This window comes from Argopecten irradians, chromosome 6 (genome assembly GCF_041381155.1).
Source record: "Argopecten irradians isolate NY chromosome 6, Ai_NY, whole genome shotgun sequence".
Classification (NCBI taxonomy): Eukaryota; Metazoa; Mollusca; class Bivalvia; order Pectinida; family Pectinidae; genus Argopecten; species Argopecten irradians.
The window spans coordinates 17,962,825-17,981,515 of NC_091139.1; the positions used below are offsets into that span (position 1 = coordinate 17,962,825).

An 18,691-nucleotide genomic window follows, 5' to 3' on the forward strand; every position below is an offset into this window, starting at 1 on the left:
CGCCCTACACTCTAACAAAGATCATGGTAAAACGAGTCCAAAAATCCATAATAAAGAAAGCCGGAACCATTGATCAGCCCAGCAGCTCGCGCCAGTGTAACCAATATTGATCGTTATAAGCCGTTAACTACTAAATCAAATCTTCATCAAATGGAATTGTGGAAATATTAGTTTTGTTTGGAATTACACGCACTTCCTAACCTGCACGTATTGTATTAGCGAAACAGCATTTATTACTCTGTAAAGAACCAGTCGTGTCAGTCTTTGTTAAAACCAGACTTTTTAATCTGTTTCATAGTGCATTGTCAGAAATCCCTATCGTTAACAGCTATATAGCAATGGTAGGATGTGCTCGGTCGGCATCTTCGACGGTTTGCTTCCGTAAGATAACACTATAAAGATACAAGAATTCCACTATCACAAAAAGACACAACACGAATATACCACAGTCTCCCAGAACATACAGACATCCGCACACCGCAGCACATTGCACACATGGGATGCTGTCTTTGAAGTTGGCTGTTAGAATGACATGGATTTAATAAACCAAACCAGTTACTGAAGTTTGATTATAATTCTAAAACCATCACAAGGATTAAAGTCATCTGATTCCCCAACTGCTGAATGTGTAAGCGCATTAGGCAAACATCAGACAGGCGTTATTCTCGAAACGTTTCAAGAATTGTATTGTAAGCTCTAGTGACAACTACAATGTTTTGGCATCGGTACAATCCTCTGTGGTGACTTTAAATCTAAATCTAGCGCTCTCAACGTCTAAACCAAAGTTACCGGTACATTAACACCCACGTCACGATAAACCTGTAAAACACCTGAAATCTCAAAATAATATCAAATGTGAATAGTCCTAGAGCAGTACACGTGGAGCTTCAGAATCATACACGAAATGTCGATATGGCCATAAACTAGTGCACTGGATGTGGGAGGGAGCTCCCTGGCGTACAGTGAACTCCTGGTGTGTTGGGCGGTCCCCTATGGCCACATTATGATACTTATCGGTACAATAGTAGGATGTTTGGAGGTGATTAAATTGACAGTTTATTACTGTTTAATTCTGCCATGGTGTTTAGAAATACAAGAAAAATATTCCCTGTTCGGGCATAAAATGGTATGGCGTCATACACAGTCCTTTCACATTGGTTTCCTCGGAGTATTCTTGTATCATTGCATAAAAAGACCCAGGTGTTCGATATATAGTAACAGTTAAAATAATTATTGCTAAATAATAAAAATAGACTATCATTTGGCCATAAATATATTTTGGGAAATACTACTGTGAGGTGTTTTTTAGTTTAACGGTAAATGGCCATTACTTACCCATTGAGTGAGTGAAATAACACTGCAAGACGGCAAGAGTTACTCTATTGCAAAGAGATACAACAAGAACATACAACAGCCTCCAAAACATAATACATACCGAGAATTCCATCTTTTAATGCCCTGATTGTTAAAGATGCTCCAATGCAGACAAATGATAACTTTTCAGTACCAAAAACCGGAGCAGACAATTTAGAATTTTCTTCAGTTACAAAAGTTACTTACTTTACAACATTACCACCATTGAAAATTTTACTTCAAGATAACAATACAAAACAAAAATCACGAAAACAATTCTATGGCACTATGTCCTATATGGAATGTAGTACTGATTGCGTATGTACCGAAAACAAAATAAATAATTTTCAATTATACTTGTGTTAATTAGACATATATATACACAAATAAACACCAATTATTGTTCAATTGATGGGTATCTTTTATGCTCTGTCGGCGGTGGAGCATCTTTAATGGGACGTTAGAACTAACAAATCACACCAGTTTGAGAGGTTGGTGATGACAACAATCGCCAGTGTAAAAGTGGCCAGGTCATGTGTCAATGTGAACCTGATTATGTGGTAAATCTTTTATAATGAGTACTTTAAATACGTCGGATAACTTGTACCCAATTTCGTTGTATATTTTAAATGCTAATTAGTAAATATTTAAAATCAAATGTAATTGTCATTATGAAGCTGATGAAATCCGTCTCCATGTCAACTATCGATGTGAAACTAATAAGTATGTTTAGACGATGTGCATGTTAACTGTCAATGTGAAGCCTATGATGTGAAATCTCTCCAAGTATCCATTAGGATCACAATAGTCCCACGCCACCTTACTTTCACATGTTTCTTAAGCGCTATAAGAACGAGACCAATATATCCTTTTATAGACATGCAATATTTATCTTTGGAAGTTTTTCGTTCTTAGAACTAAATATAGAACATTTACTTTTAGGTTGTCTGTTCATTTATGACCATGTGGGGTTTTACTGCATTTATGTCTTCGCAAGTGAATGCAAACACGTGTTACCATAAAACAAATCACAACAATTTATTGTACGGAATTGGAGATTTTGAAATGGTGTTGTATTGTAAGTTGCCTTTTTTAATTGCTTAGACAAATTAGATATTTATTGATGCTATTAAAACAAATGGCTATATATGGTGTGTTATATAAAGTTAGAGACATAACTTTGTGTTTTTCGTAAATATGAAAACGTGATGATAAACTTTGTGTTTCGATAAACGGAGATGTTAAATCCGTTTTGGAGGAATTTATTTAAATTGTTTGTTTTTTTACTATTGCAAAGGCATTTGGATTTATGGTACTATGAGAACATGATATCATACGTTGTATTACTATAACAATTATATTTTATATGACATCGAGTTTCTTTTTTATTTAATTACATTATTATAACAACGCTTCAATTTTTATCTGAAAACTTAGGTTCTTCTTCAGGAACAAATTCTGATATCCTTAAAAATATCAATGACGACGGAAAGCCAAACAACGAACAATATACATCTAATCACTAGACAGATATTGTACTAGAAGAATACAAAAGACATTTTTAGTTATAGAAAGAAGTTATAGACAATAACACATCATCTGGCTATATATAGCAGTTTACGTAATAACCTAGGTGATTTGTGTAACATAAAGTCTACTGGCCCAGCCAATTATCATAACATAATGTCTTCTCGTAATTAAATCACGGCTTACCTGTGAATTCTTAGAAAGGTGAGAACCCGGCCATAATCAGGCTATATACCGGGGAAAGAGGTCTCATCAAAAATTCAGAGCCTTTGCATCACTGGGCCAAAGATCCTGCGGACACGAACTATTCTTAACAGGTGAGATTGGCAAGATTAACGAGTCCATTTTTTGTTCTTTTTAAGCAGTATCATCGGGTGTATAGGTTGTGTGATTGGCATATTGATATAACGTCAAAGGATACAGTATTTCAGAGTGCAAACCAGATTTTTGGAACGAACTTTTCTAAATTAAGACATGTTTGTGGTGGTACGCATATCAAATTTGGCTTCAGGGGGATGATATATAGTGTTATAGTTCACTGCATAACGAAGAGCGTATCAAGATCCTAGGAAACCTGGTTCTGCTTGTTCGATGGTGCTTTTAATTATATAGTATGTCTTAAAATAGATGGCCGCTGTTTGAAGTACCGACAAAAATATCTTTTCGTTAATAATTAATGAATCCCTGCAGCGTTGTAGGAGGATGGCATATACTATTTGAGTACGGCATATGGCTTTATGAGGCCTCGTACAGTTATTGTGACTAGTTACTTCCTCTCGTCGTCTTCGTGAAGACGTTCCTTCAATTTGTTGTCCTCGCCGAACTATCCGTGACTGCTGTGCTCCATATTGGAGGATGTTCCGGCTCACCTAAGAGCATTTGATGTTCATCGGAGTATATTTGTATGTAAGTATTGTGTTTTTTACGGTTGTTTAATGAGTAACAAAAGAAATCCAGCATTTGTTAAGACTGTGAATGTAATGTTTGCAGAGTATCTAGATTCTGCAAGAAAGATGTGATGTGTGTATGTTTTCTTCGTCTATTACCCTTTTAATGGTTATTGAAAATGTTTATCTAAATGGATACAAATATGATGAAAATGTCTTTTGGTCTTTGACATTTTACATGTATAGGAAATGTATAATCATCTTGATAAACAGTGCAAAGATCCACACGTCTTTGACAAGGATTTAGCTTTAGCTTATATACGTCCTTGGTCTTTGACCTTTCGCAAAACTGTGTAACGGCAAAACAGAATTATTTAGAAAATCTCTCGATATTTGATCATCATCGGAAATATGTAACAGAAAAACAGTATTATTTAAAAATCTCTCGATATTTTATCATCATCTGAAATATGTAACGAAAAAAAAACAGTATTAATATTTTTTTTAGAAAATCTTTCGATATATTATCATTATCGAAAATTTGCTGTACATTTCTGAGAACCCTGTTTGACACTTCTGATACTTCCACACGTCTATCCATCGTCAATGTCATTTTTTGTGTTGACGCCCTCGCTATAACCTTTCGCGATGTGATGTCGTATGTTTGTGTTTTTGATGTCGTAGATTACCTCATAGGTATCTGTTGTAGAGGGCGTGGACATGGGTTAGTGTGTAATTGAGAGTGACTTGACGTCAGTACGAAACGAAGACTAGACTTTTCGTATGTCTAAGACTTCCTGACATTTATTCTCTGGAGTAAGAGATGACGTCAGCAATTAGCATTCATCGACTTCTCGTTTCGACTGACCAAACCCAATAAACTGCCAATTACTCAGATTTTAATTGCTATGCTAGCAAACACCCACGTGTCTCTAAGGAATAAAATTAATAGGAATCAGCAAAATGTTTTATATTAAAGGTCACAGAGACGCTTAACATAGAAGTATTTCCGGTATCTGGTTTGGTCTAATGTACGTGCAATGCGTTATGGCTTTATGTAAGCCGTGTCAGGTACATGTCTATACCAGTATGTTGCTTATGTCGCGAAACAAATGATGTTCCAATGTGTTGAGACTCCCCTGGGACTGTTAGGTTCAGAAATTGTCGTGATATATTTCTCCATACTTGTAATAACAATATATGATCACATGTCCTGATACATGTATCTCTCGTTCAAATTAAGGCTTACTTACGGTGACACCCATGTTTCTATATATTTACAAGAAAGTACAGAATAGTTGCGTGTGAGTTCACTCTTTTACATGCTACCATTAACCTCCGCATTAACGAAAGCGTGTACGTGGTTGTCTAGGTGATATTGCAGTCCGTATTCAGAATAGGTTCGTGTCATGTGTAAGTACATCTAGGTTGTAAATTATATAACCATGGTGTATCAAATTAATTCTAATATAATCTATAACTGCGTGATAGATTATAAATTCGAGCTGGTTTCAGATTATTATGATATTATCTTGACTAGATGTAGTTTTAATGAGTTTTGGATGACTGCCTACATTATTTTAATATTTCATAACTCACCTACACATTTGAGTATGAGACTGGTTAACAATGCGTATCTAGATATAGCCTTGATAAGCAAGGTATAATTACACTGCACGTCAAAGGTAGCAGACCGTGATATTGCGAACGCCATTGCGACGTCTTCTAGAAATGTTTCAGAAAGGCGAAATCAAATAGCTAGCTCTGTCTTCTTGTTTAAAGAAATGCCAAACATGAACATTGTATTTGGTAAAAATAATGCATATGTCATATAATATAAGAGTTAAAACTGGGACATTGATACTCACCACACTCGACATATCGCATAAAATGTCTAAAGAAAATTATTTAGTTTTTTTAATAGGGTGTTATACGTTATCAACCAACAAACCAATTACAAGGAAAATATGGGAATTTAAGATAAATGGGCCTTATTCGCTAAATGACAATCGCAACCTGACATAATTGGTGTTTTTCGACGTTAGATCATAGCCTAGGCACAGGTTTAGAAACAATATTGACAATATATTGCAGCCATGTAAAATAACTCGATAGTGGGTAGTGTTGCACGTTTCACTTCACTATCTGATCATGAAATGTCTGTTTGTCTATCGGTTGAAAAGAAACTACATACAAAAGGATAAAGGAATAACGTAACTCGAGGCAGTATTAGAAGTCTGACTATAGAAACTGGTAATTAAATGGTGCTCGGTAGCTATGAGATACAAATTCATGCAAACTGACCAGAGAAAATTAACGTGAGGTGTAGCATTATTGGTCTAACTGAAGAAGCTGGCGTTGAAATGGTGTTTGGTGGCGAATGGTCACGAGGTGCAATTACGTATAAGTCTGTAAACACAGTGTCGTGCCTTGTTGGTCTAATGTGGTATTGAATTGGTGTTTGGTGGTTATGAAGTGCACCTAGGTACTGAAATTCAGCGTTTGTCAATATTAAATTGCATTACGACATTTTTCGGATCCAAACTGTAGAGATAATTAAAGTCATTTGGAGTGTGGCTGTATTAGATGTCTAACAGGAGAAGCTGATAGCAACAGTGTGCGAAAGGCAATCCCGGAGGTTTTCATACGGGAACTCGTGAAGGATTAAGGTGTTAGGTAATACTAAAGGTCTAATTAAATAATTTGATTATGAAAGTATTAGAGAACAAGTTCAAACTGTAAACACAACTGAAGGCATATTGTATTTGTCAGCATTAGACATGTCTAACAGCCGAAACTAGTTACAAGTCTTCCTACAGGACTTGATGACGTTAGGCAGTATTAGATATCAACCTTCCTTATATACAAACAGTTATACACAAGGCTGGTATGAAACCTTCTTGTTTGCCAGTATTGGAATTTCAATCGTATACCTTTGGCAGTTGTGTATTTTTGGGTCTATCTATAAAAATTGGTACAATTTTGCGTTTGGTAGTAAGGGAGGTCTAGGATACAGGCAGATCGATACAGTACTGTGGGAAGGGTGTGAAAAGTAATATCGCAACCCGAGCTGGGTTTCTCAACACGACATACCAGTAGCAATCAGTCGATGGGGGTGATAGATTTGGACACGAGAAAATGTCTAATAGAGTTAACAGGCAAATTGTCAGTAGTTGGCTAAAACTATATCTACATGTGTGCTACATCTAAAAATGTGTTAAAAACTTAATTCCAGTAATGGTTAAAACCCGTCATTAAACAAAAAATTTGGAAACAGGTTTTATACTGTCATTTCGCATGGTTGCGATTGCTGTTTTCTGAAAGTTAAGGAAGGAATGTCTCAAAAGAGCTATGAAACATATGAAGTATTTCTTTGAAATGGAATATCAGCCATTGTCTGATTTCAATGTGTGGCATGATACTTAAGTTAATTCATGTTTTTCGTTAAAGTATTTAAGTGAATAGTCGGGCAAGAAAACCAGTTTGCGTTCGCCTTCCAAAAATTCTCACATATTAATAAAGTTCTGCTTATTTCCCATGACCATTAAAGTAAAGAAAAGTTGAAAGCGGACATAGTGAGCGGAGGACGTTTTAGAATTTCCATACTTTAAATTAATTTCTTCGTACGCAGACAGATTTTGACGAGAGATTTTATTTTTCCATTTCATAAGATGCTGGATTTACATTTTTACCGACTTTAGTGTTCACTTTAATATTGCATGATGTTTACATGCTGACTAGATTTTTTTTATCTAAAGATAATATGATTTTTAAAAGGATCTGGATTTAGGTCAGTAATTTAAGTATTGATTTCAATAGTATTTCAGTGTTATATATCAGTCTTTTAACTTCCGTGGATCATGCGCAAAGATCATGAAACACTTGTCCAAATTCTAAAATTATATAGTATAGATTTTTTACATGTACTATTATCCAAACATTTATATTAAATCGATTTTGATTTTGTGAGTCAAAACTTAATGAAGTTAAAGACTGTTTTATTATCTTGGTTCCAGTTGCCATTTATTGTTGACCGGTGCGTCGTTTTATCCGTGAATTCCGGCTTTCTTTCACAATAAAATCTTACATTTGTATGTAGCTGCCATTAAGTTGCCGTTTCCTTGATATTGTTTCCCTACATCGAAAAGCTATAGAAATTCAGCAATATTATATACGGACAAGGAATCGATTCCAATCATTGTCCTGATACTGACACACACGTACTGGGGTAGAATAATAGTTTTGTTGGTATATTCGCCTCCACATGACTGGAAGTCCTATTTAATGGATAGCAGATACATGCCGTTTCAGGTCGATAGGGTATCCATGTCTATCGGTGGGGGTTTAGGAGAACTGAGAGCATGATTGACATGTTTGGTCAGCGCTGATTGGGCTGACCAATGTCTCGGTCAGTTCTATTTTTAATCGTTGTGCTTATCTAACACACCTACAACCTTTATTTAGGCGTGGTTACGTATGTGTGACGTCACACCATCACTAGTTATACGAATTTAGGTCGTGTATATACATTGTAAATGTTACGTTATGATCACAAGGTTGGTTTTCTAATATCAATATTGACTTCACCTTCTCGCGTGACTTCATTAATCTATTTGGTGTATTATCTACCAGAGCACCTATATATGTGATAGATCAACAATGTTAATTATCGGTAAACAATGTGTTATAATATCTTTTTTATACCAGTTCGTACTAAATGGGAAATAAATCCACCCAGATTCGACCATAAAAGTGAAAGCTTTCTGGTCAACTGACCGTGACGATCTGAGTGCCGGAGGACGTACTTATTCATGGTCTACCAGCTGCAGTACTGCGTCTGGGTGAAGAGCATGTTGTTTGTAAACAATTATTTCTTACGTTGTGTGAACTGAACCAAACAACACGGAGAACAACATTAGGATAAGCCACGAACGTCATCTACATAGACATTATCTAGCATGTAAACAATTGTTAAACTAATATAAATGATCACTTCTTGTATTCATGTATAGATACAAAATTGTATGTAAAGGGGTCGTGGTTCCGCCAAACTTGTTTTTCACATTCAGTAATGTGTTAATCTATGTCTTTGACTGATTTATAAAAAATACATTCTGAAAAGAAAATCAGAAAATCGAGATCTGACAATTCAATAGTTTGTTTAGTTTAGGTAGGGAAATTCAATATATCCATTTATTTTCAACTGCGTTGAATTTAGTTAGGATATTCTGACATTTTGCCACTAGCCATCCTTCTATTGATTTAAATATTACTAGGTATTGACCGTAGATACATGTAGATCGGCGGTTTTTCTCTGGCTTTCTTGCACCCACTAAATCGTAATCTAATAATCATTGATGTTATAAAAGGGGAAAAAAGCGAGCAAATTCATGAACCCTGTATCGTTTTCGGATATACAATGTAACAGTGAACATAAAGATGTGTGGGGGCGTCAAGACATACAGGGTTTTAATACATTAATTAGAAGGGAAACATCAGTATACATTGTAAATGACATGTATGATTTATGATATACCCAAACTAAACTATATATAAGTTTACATATAAGCTATGCTTTGATTTTCCATTTTTTTCATTGGCTAAAACATGGTCATGATCATGTGACGTTCAACATATAACATATTAACTCGGTGTTTCCAATTTCAGAAACACTGATCATGATCACGAGTTAATATTCCTTTGTAATCATCATTGCCCACGCGCTGCATTCTTCAGGGTGGCGTTCTTTGAACAACTCTTTTCTTTTAATAAACATGCACATAAGAAAATGTTTTTTGTCAATATGAAAATTAAGAACCGTTCTTTCGGTCAATATGGTTTTCTAGTTATACCGCTCGGGTAGAATTTAAAATAATGACCTCGTGCTACGCTCTCGGTTATTATCTATTCTACATAACACCATAAGAACCTCAACAAAGGTACATAATTGATATATATAATACTTCATCATTGGATCTCTACCGATTAGCCGCTCATAAGTTAATAATAATTTGCTATAGTAAGTGGATGTAGATTGGTTGTTTTAAACCGGGAACTGCGGCAATTCTTTGACATTTAAAAATTCTTGAAAGAGCATAGCTCTTAAAATTTCAACCTATTATCTGGGGTGATGTACATTCGTTCTAAGCTAACAAAAAAATCGATAAATAATAACTGAAGCTTTTAACTAAGAGTCCCATCCTTAATCAGACTACACACATTTCTATGTATCCCGAAATTAAGCAATGTTTGTAATTACCCCTCCTATAGTCGATTCGATCTTCCAATTAACTTGTATGACGCGCGCAAGTGTCGGTCATGTTGGAGTGGACAGATCAATGTTAAGTAGTGACCAGAGCAACACCATCGATCCCTTATGGCCTAAATAAGAGATCAATTAAACTCGAAATACTCGAATACATCAGGTCGGTTGTATGAACTAGTTATAGAAACTCGTGTTGTCTGTATCTAAATACAGAACCGGACACATGGAATGGGCTTCCTTCTTCCGGATTGAAGCATTTATCAGATCGATTAATACCAAACCTGGATCGTGTGACCGATCTTTGTCCAGCAGCTATATATAAAGAGAGATGGACGGACGATACATCGGACATACGTCATTGATTTATATCGAATTGACAATACCAGCTCTTATTTCTCTTGAATCACTTCAAGCGCGTCCATGACGTCACTTCAAAGCAAATAATCGGAAATAGGAAAGCCATATATTATTACCATGGTGACATATATACTCCTTATATAGGTTTATATCCTATATATATAGATATATAATGATTGCTTACCCTGCGACTTTTTTGAGTTTCAGTAATATAAAATTCGACCTTACCTTTGTTAAGGCATTTTCATTGTCTTGAAAATGAGTTACATTAATTGTATCAGTCCGGGTGGCGCAAAACGTAAATGCCATCGTCTTTTGTAACATCGTTTCTGATTGGCTGATACGTATAATCATTTTTGAAGGGGGGAAACATAAAGAAATTTTGAACTTCGGGTGACAGTCAGATTGTACAAAGCAGTTTGATTGATAACGTTTTATTAAAAATACTCTAAATCCTTTGGAGCCATAACACAAAAATATTGTTTCGTTTCTTCATTGGCCACCAAGCAATTACACTAACGATTTGTTTATAGTTTTAGGCCTATTCAAGTTAATTAATGAAATAGTGACTATAATTCACCATAAATGTTGTGTAAAATATCATTTGGCGTATTGAACCACAGGAGTTTGACGTTCTGTCAATAATATATAGTATAAAATATATATATATATAAATATTCATATAGTAAATAGGGGTATTTTTATATATTAATACTATATATTATTGACAGAACGTCAAACTCCTGTGATTGAACTTAGAGTGTGCATTGGCTTTCGACTCTAGAGATATTCTTGTCTAAAGATATGTGTAATACTGTGTAGACACAGTATTACACATATACAATGGACATGTGTATATAGAGAAAAATATTTATAGATTCGAAAGCCTGTCATGTGTGATCATCATTAAGTTTTCGGTATATAAGACGCACCAGCTTATACTCAAGAGTATTTTATTACTGTCAATGAGTATTTGGTATTTACCTCTTGCGGAAAGAAATTAAAGAGACCATTCATTTAATGCATTTCTCTAATTGAAACAAACGACAGCGGCGCACTTTCTTTGTAAGTTTGTGTTATCAGCCAAATATGTCATTGTTGTAGATGTCATTAATGAAAGACGTCGTCCGGTAGTAATTAGATAGACACGTCAACATGTACATTGTACACAGTGAACTTTAAAGGTTAAACCGCTATAAATCCCGAAAATCAAATTTCATCGTGGTATTTAGGTAGCCTTGCCACCAGACCATATATTTTTTAAGGATGCTATCCTTTAAATTTTGATGCTACGTTATTTCACAAAAATACAGTAAGAAAAATATTATCAATACCATCGATGTTGGGACTGGCTGCTTATATAGTCTATGGTACCATGCAGATTTATTGTTTGTTGCTCACGAGAAGTCCAATTGATTTCATAAAAAAAATATGATAAAATCCTGACATATGAAATGAACAAGAAACTGGCTCGATTATCAAATCAATGTATATAACCGGATATATTATTTTATTTCGTAATTCTATACTGATTGCATTTGCTTGGAAGTTAATAAAGGCAAGCAATAATCCCTATACATACTATTTGTATTGAACTATTTGAACAGACAACGTGAATTTGTGATGTCTTTGATAAATATTAATGTATACTGACTGAAGCAACAACTTGTTCTATTGACAAAGCTTAATTATTTTAGCTATAATGATATTGGTTCGGACATTTCGCTTTGATGATGTTTGAGTGCTTCTGTTGATCGTGATATTTCCTTGTTCAGAAAACACTGGCCGATGTTTGATCTAAACATCACAAGAAACTGTATTACAGCTGTGGTCAAAGGCACTGTCCAGACCTAATCATTTCCGCGCGATCGGGCTCTGTTTACACTTGACCACTGGTCAACATTATGTCTAAAATCAAATTAGGTCCAGTTTGCTTCTATATTTGTAGTTCGTGCCAATTCGTGTGTCGTTGATGTCTAAACTGGACATACTCGCTTAAAGGTCACGACCGGATCGGGTCAAATATGTAATATTATTAATATAGAAATGTACTGCGTAGTTTCATGTTCCATAATACATGATGCCTGGATATCAGCCCTGCAACTCATTCTTTAATAGTCTAGACAGTTTTTCTTCAGAATTGGAAACTGATAGAGAATCGTGACAAGTTAATCGAATTAAAAACAAAGTTAACCATTTAAAATGCACCCTATGAACGTATAACGTATCTATATATTTATTTTAACTTACTGGCTTAGCCATGGTCATAAAATGACAATTTAGATTAGATCATATGAAAATATCGCCACAAAAATAAATCTCCACAAATACGATATTAGAAACACTGACAGCCTAGAATGATACTGGTACTTGTAAAACCTTCATTATTAGGAACAATACCTTAATGATCTTTGATTTAAGTAAAAAGTGGGGATCCATTACGTCACCATTACCTACACCTTTCAATGTTTCAATAGATTACTAATGACTTTGCTGGGTGAAATGACCTACATTTAATTGCATGTAAGTCGCCATTTGGTAATACAAACGTTCAAAATATACATTTTGTATATGCCCAATCAATCATTCTTATAGAAATTGAAAATATTACACCTTTAAACTTGAGGAGTTCTTATTCAAACAGAATGTGTGGTTTCTTAACATCAAATTATTTTCTTACAGTAATTTGGTTTTCAGTGTGATTCTGTAACTTTTACTCTTTCGACATCGCTCCGTTTAAGTGGTCTAATAGATTTAAAAAGAATTGTACATCATATTGTAACTTACCGTCTGAACAACATGAGGTGTTGTGTTTGTCCCATAGATTGTTCTACAACGTACATACGCGCTTTGGGGATTTTGAATAGCTATTGCAAGATTCCTTTCGGATGGAAAGCATCCGCGGTATAAACTTTATCCATCGGTCAAGTCACGCAAAGACATATTTTAATATACAAAATTTGCAAAAGGATGGGGCTAAGCTATTAGAACTAGAGGAAAAGAAGTATCAGAACTCAATTCAGATACATTCCATTTAGATAATTTATTTCCACTCCTTAAATGTTTTATTTCTAGATTAAATAGGAGATACATTATCATGAGTGCTGCGATACTCTACAAGAACTATTGACTTGTCACATGGATGTGTGGGCACTGTCAAAACTACGTGTCAAGAGAGAATTACCAGAAATCTCGTCATACAAGTAGTAATAAGTCTTAGTTATCTACATTGGATACAACGTCAAACTCTGTAGATAACCCAGTAATGGCTACACATTTCGTCGTTCAATGAATGTAATTTTATCAAAACTGAGATGCATGCTTCTAGCGTTGCATGAACAGGAAAAGTAATTAAAGCCATCCAGATATGAAGCTTTAGAGTTTCTAGTATTGCCTTCAGAAACGAAACTGTATTCCGACAGTGAGAAAATTGAACTTTTTGTTCTAGATTGTATTATCTATTAGAGATCGCATCCTTGAATCTGTATCCAATGACGTCACTGATTCCACTTGCGTGGGTAATGGTATTTGCTTAACTGAATAAGCGTACCTATATATCTATTAAAATCTATTGTACCTTATGATCAGAACTATTTTTGTCTAGTCGATCAATGAGAGTATTCAGCTATTTTTAGAAGACTTTAACAAAGGCCGTTATATAACGAACGGATTTATACCTGTAATGAATGGGTCGGTAATTAATGAAACCCAAGTGGTCTTCAGCACGCCCTCTAGTGGCAAACTGTATAGATGTTTAAGGCTCCGGCACGAGTCATTAAGACTTAGTTTACACGACGTCACAGGAGTATACCCTACACAGGTATATAAACAGAGCTACTCTTCCGTGAGTAATTCATGGGACGAAGGTGATTTGACCACAGTGTCAGAGTGACGTATACGGTACATATAAGGTCTATCCTAGTCGTGGTCTAGTCTTCCTGTGTGTGGGACGGGACTCCAGTAGCCGGTGGTCGAGGTGGTGTACTGGATAGTCCATATCCCACGTGCGCTCCATACCTAGTGCTTTATAATCGCACAAGTGGGATTTGTGCTTTTTCCCCACGTGCGGTTTAGATAGTGCTATAGAAAAGCACAAGTGGGATCCTGATTTTGCATGTGCATTTCACGTTCAGGCGTACATAATGTTTATACGAGATTCGGACAAGACTAAGCGCGGTAAACAAAACGAAGTAAGTACACAGATATATTTTACTTACCCACGTTAATTGTTGTGTTGATTCAAATGTGTATTATGATTTTAAAGTGATGGTATATTTTTTAATGACACGTGTCAGGTTGATCCATAATGAGGCACATTTCAAGTTATTACAAAGTGGATAATTTAAACGATGTTTTTTTTTCCTTTTTTCGATTATTCTATAATGATACACGGATATTTCGTAAATGTCCGGAAATTGATCTGATACAGTTGGTAATATCAATAAAATATAACAGTATAATATTGGAATGGCGGTGGGTGTATGGTAGGGGTCGATCTAAGCCAATGTTGTTTTTTTTTAAACCAATTTGCGTTACAGTTGAGTAATACCATATCTGGAATATGTTCCGAGAATTTGTATTTTACATTTTTTCAGCGTTTGGTTGGCGGATTGTCAATAGTATTTTGGTAACGAAATATTGTTTCATGGTTTTGGAGTTCCTGTTTAGTTTTTTAATTCATTTTTTATTTTATTTATTATTTACGTAGAAGATGTCATAAACATTTGTTAATCTGAAAATATATTAATTTACTCTATTTGTATAACAATATTTTTCATGATTTGGAGTTTTCAAATCATTTGCTGTGTAGAAATATATGTATTCGTTCATACCATTTCTGATCATGTTGCAGTGATGTATTGAACATTTTTTCTTTCTTTGTTTTATATTCGTGCTTTCCTAGACAATGACGATGATGATTGAATTCAAACACAACGAACTTTTAATGTTATACAGTATGTGATTTGGAAGTGTGATTGGCAGGTGTTTTGTGTTGATGTTACTGGTTGGCGTTTTGTTAAGAAGTTGATTAGCGTGTTTTTTGTTTTTTTGACGTTTTGATTGGGGATGCTGAGAAACTTTTGTTTGGATATTGATGAACGCGTTTTGTTGGCGTTTTGTTTGAAAGTTACTGAGCGCGATATATTGGCATTTTATTTCGAGGATACCAAACACCTTCATTTGTGTTCTGTTTGGAGGTTTATAATCGCGGTTTATTAACGTTTTGTTTGTAGATTGATAAGTGCGGTTTATTTTTATTGTTTGGATGTTGTTGAGTGTGTTTAATTTTCATATGTTCGGTGATTTAGGAGTGTGCGCTTATTTGGAAGACGAGGGTTATTTTATTCGCGTCTATTTCATAGATTGTAAGTTGGTTGATAATTGTATATTGGTAGATTGTTAGTTGGTTGATAAATGTATATTGGTAGATTGTTAGTTGGTTGATAAATGTATATTGGTAGATTGTTAGTTGGTTGATAAATGTATATTGGTAGATTGTTAGTTGGTTGATAAATGTATATTGGTAGATTGTTAGTTGGTTGATAAATGTATATTGGTAGATTGTTAGTTGGTTGATAAATGTATATTGGTAGATTGTAGTTGTTAGTTAGTTGATAAATGTATATTGGTAGATTGGTAGTTGGTTGATAAATGTAGATTGGTAGTTGGTTGATAAATGTATATTGGTAGATTGGTAGTTGGTTGATAAATGTATATTGGTAGATTGTTAGTTGGTGATAAATGTATATTGGTAGATTGTTAGTTGGTTGCTAAATGTATATTGGTAGATTGGTAGTTAGTTGATAAATGTAGATTGGTAGTTGGTTGATAAATGTATATTGGTAGATTGTTAGTTGGTTGATAAATGTATATTGGTAGATTGTTAGTTGGTTGATAAATGTATATTGGTAGATTGTTAGTTGGTTGATAAATGTATATTGGTAGATTGTTAGTTGCTTGCTAAATGTATATTTGTGGCGTTGATTGTTTTGGTTTGGTGATCGATTGGAACAGCTTAGTAGTGGTTTGTTTCAGTGTTTTCTTAATATATGGTTTTTTGAAAGGAAGAATATTTTCGCATTAGGAACGTGTTTATGGCGTCAGTGTGATTGTCATGCAATATGTTTTGGCGTTATCTGTATATTGATAAGAGATGTGTTGAGATGCATTGATTCCACCATCAACATCTGAGTACGTCTGTACTAGATTTAGACTATGAATGACCAACAGAGCGATGTTTATTGGCCAAACGTCTTTTTCCTAACGCTCTCTCTGAGTAATATCTTCTCTGTCAGGAATCGATTTGTTGTTATTTTAAACCTAATACTCTTATCCAGCTGGCCACGCTTTAAACGAGGATAATGGTGTAAAGAACCAGGTGTTTACAAGTACTGTACACTTTGTAATACACACTCGTCTCAGATTAACGGGACTGTTGTTGTTTATCTTCCTACCTGTGTAAGACGTGTTGATGTTCAATCTACATAATTATTGACATTTAATGACTAAAAACATCCAGTGACCCGAACCAAGACGTCAACGATCAGGAGAAAGCACGAAGATTGTTATCGTCCTCAGTGCCCCCCTCCCTCCCCATGTCTATAAATTAAACGAAGTCACTTTTATTTTTATATTTTCATCATTGCTGCTACTGTCGTGTTTTAATTTATATACTGTATATAACTATCGCGAAAACAGCACAGTTATTATAGTCTAAACCTTAATTACAACCGTGCCATGTTATTTGATATTTTACGCTTATCTAAGACACAAGAACTCATTCCGATATTTCGAAGTTGGTTAGATCAGAAGTTGACATGACTGTATAAAACATAAGACTTACAACAATGTTTGTCTGAAAATCTATAATCGTCTGGTACTTCAATAAAGGACATTGTTTCTATAAATACATGATTAGTGTTGCATGTAAAGTATAAATATATCTCACGGGAGTCTCTATGCTCCACACAACCAGAACACTCGTTTGGAACGTTTCGCTCAACCAGCCAAGCCAAGTCATACAGAATGTTTCGCTAGACGTTAACTTCAGTCGGTAGACAATATTTCTCCCAATGCAGACACTAAAAGACTATTTTAGTATATGATAGTGTTGGTTACGTATCGATAATGCTGGTCCATAGTGCTCCATTGAACCGGTCGATTGTTAGATAATTAATACCTTATGTATATTTTATACGACCGAATGTCAGAAGACTTGCGTTTCCCATGCATATGCAATAAAGACAGATCCCCCATCATTCCGGGCCGTAGGTTGTGTTGGTATGGTTGATTGGTATCACGGATACCAGTTTACGGACTCCAAGTACAGTACATAGCTGTACATAGACAGGCAGTTTTACAAGTGTAGTTGCTAGGCGTAGACCATGTTTGAAATATTGCCTGCTCATTGATGGGTCCAAGATGGACAAACATTAGCCTTTCGAGTGCCAAAGGAACCTCCTTAGGGAGTGCCGACTGCCGAGCCAAGTTTCGATCAAATTGTGATTTGAAAACATATGACGTGGAATAATCGATAAATGGTTTTGATATTTGATATTACTTAAAGATGCCAAAAGCATATGTGTTTGTTGTATAGCTATTTTTGTTATGAAAGATTGTTCAAATGTCACACGTTTTGGGTTTTTTATTGATTTGTTTTGCGTACGATTATCAGCCATGGTCGCCGTTTAAGTTATTTCTTAATTCTTTAATCACCGCCAATACAATACTATAATATCTCTGATGAGTCGTGATCATTTGGTCTCGTTGTACATAAACCATCGACGAAAATAAAAGTCATCCTTGATAGCAAACTGCCTTATAAGACAACCCTCGAAGAGAGATAACAACCAACATTAAAGCGAAGACCCCCACGTTAATCATCTCATTCTAAAAATATACCTACTTGACTGTTTAAGCCTCAGTAAAACCTAGGGCTGGATGTGCATCAAAACGTTTGCCCTAACGTTAGAGACAAATCGAATTACCCTCTTTCTAACCGGAAGCGGAAGTATACCTGTAAGGTGCGGAAGGAAACCTGAGTGGGACCCTGGATTCCGTCAATGGCCAGGGCCCACACGGTAGTACGGCAACTACGGATCAATAATCAATGATAGCTTCATTCATGTTTCCTCACCATTAAGTACCGAGGGCGAGTTGTTCTCCCAGTCAATTCACAGAGAATCATCTATAAATACACAGATTTCACATCAATATCGCCTACTGCTTCATTTAGCTCGATTCAGTCGGCGAGAGCAGACTATCGGTGTCTCGGACTTTACCAAGGTTTCCTCTCAGTATA

The 18,691-nt window shown here is 35.2% G+C and overlaps 1 protein-coding gene across 3 annotated transcripts in view; it reads left to right on the top strand.

Annotated features, from left to right (window-relative positions):
* The window catches only part of LOC138325205 (GTP-binding protein Di-Ras2-like), a 64,225-nt gene that overhangs the window by 39,177 nt on the left and 6,357 nt on the right, over nucleotides 1–18,691 (top strand). Inside the window, exon 1 of one of the 3 annotated variants that reach the window (XM_069270694.1) lies at nucleotides 14,151–14,579. The exons of the other annotated variants lie outside the window; for them this stretch is intronic. Coding sequence (XP_069126795.1) covers nucleotides 14,532–14,579 — 48 coding nt within the window. The 5' untranslated portion in view covers nucleotides 14,151–14,531. Of the gene's footprint in view, nucleotides 1–14,150; nucleotides 14,580–18,691 lie in introns of those variants that run through there. 3 annotated transcript variants of the gene reach the window in all.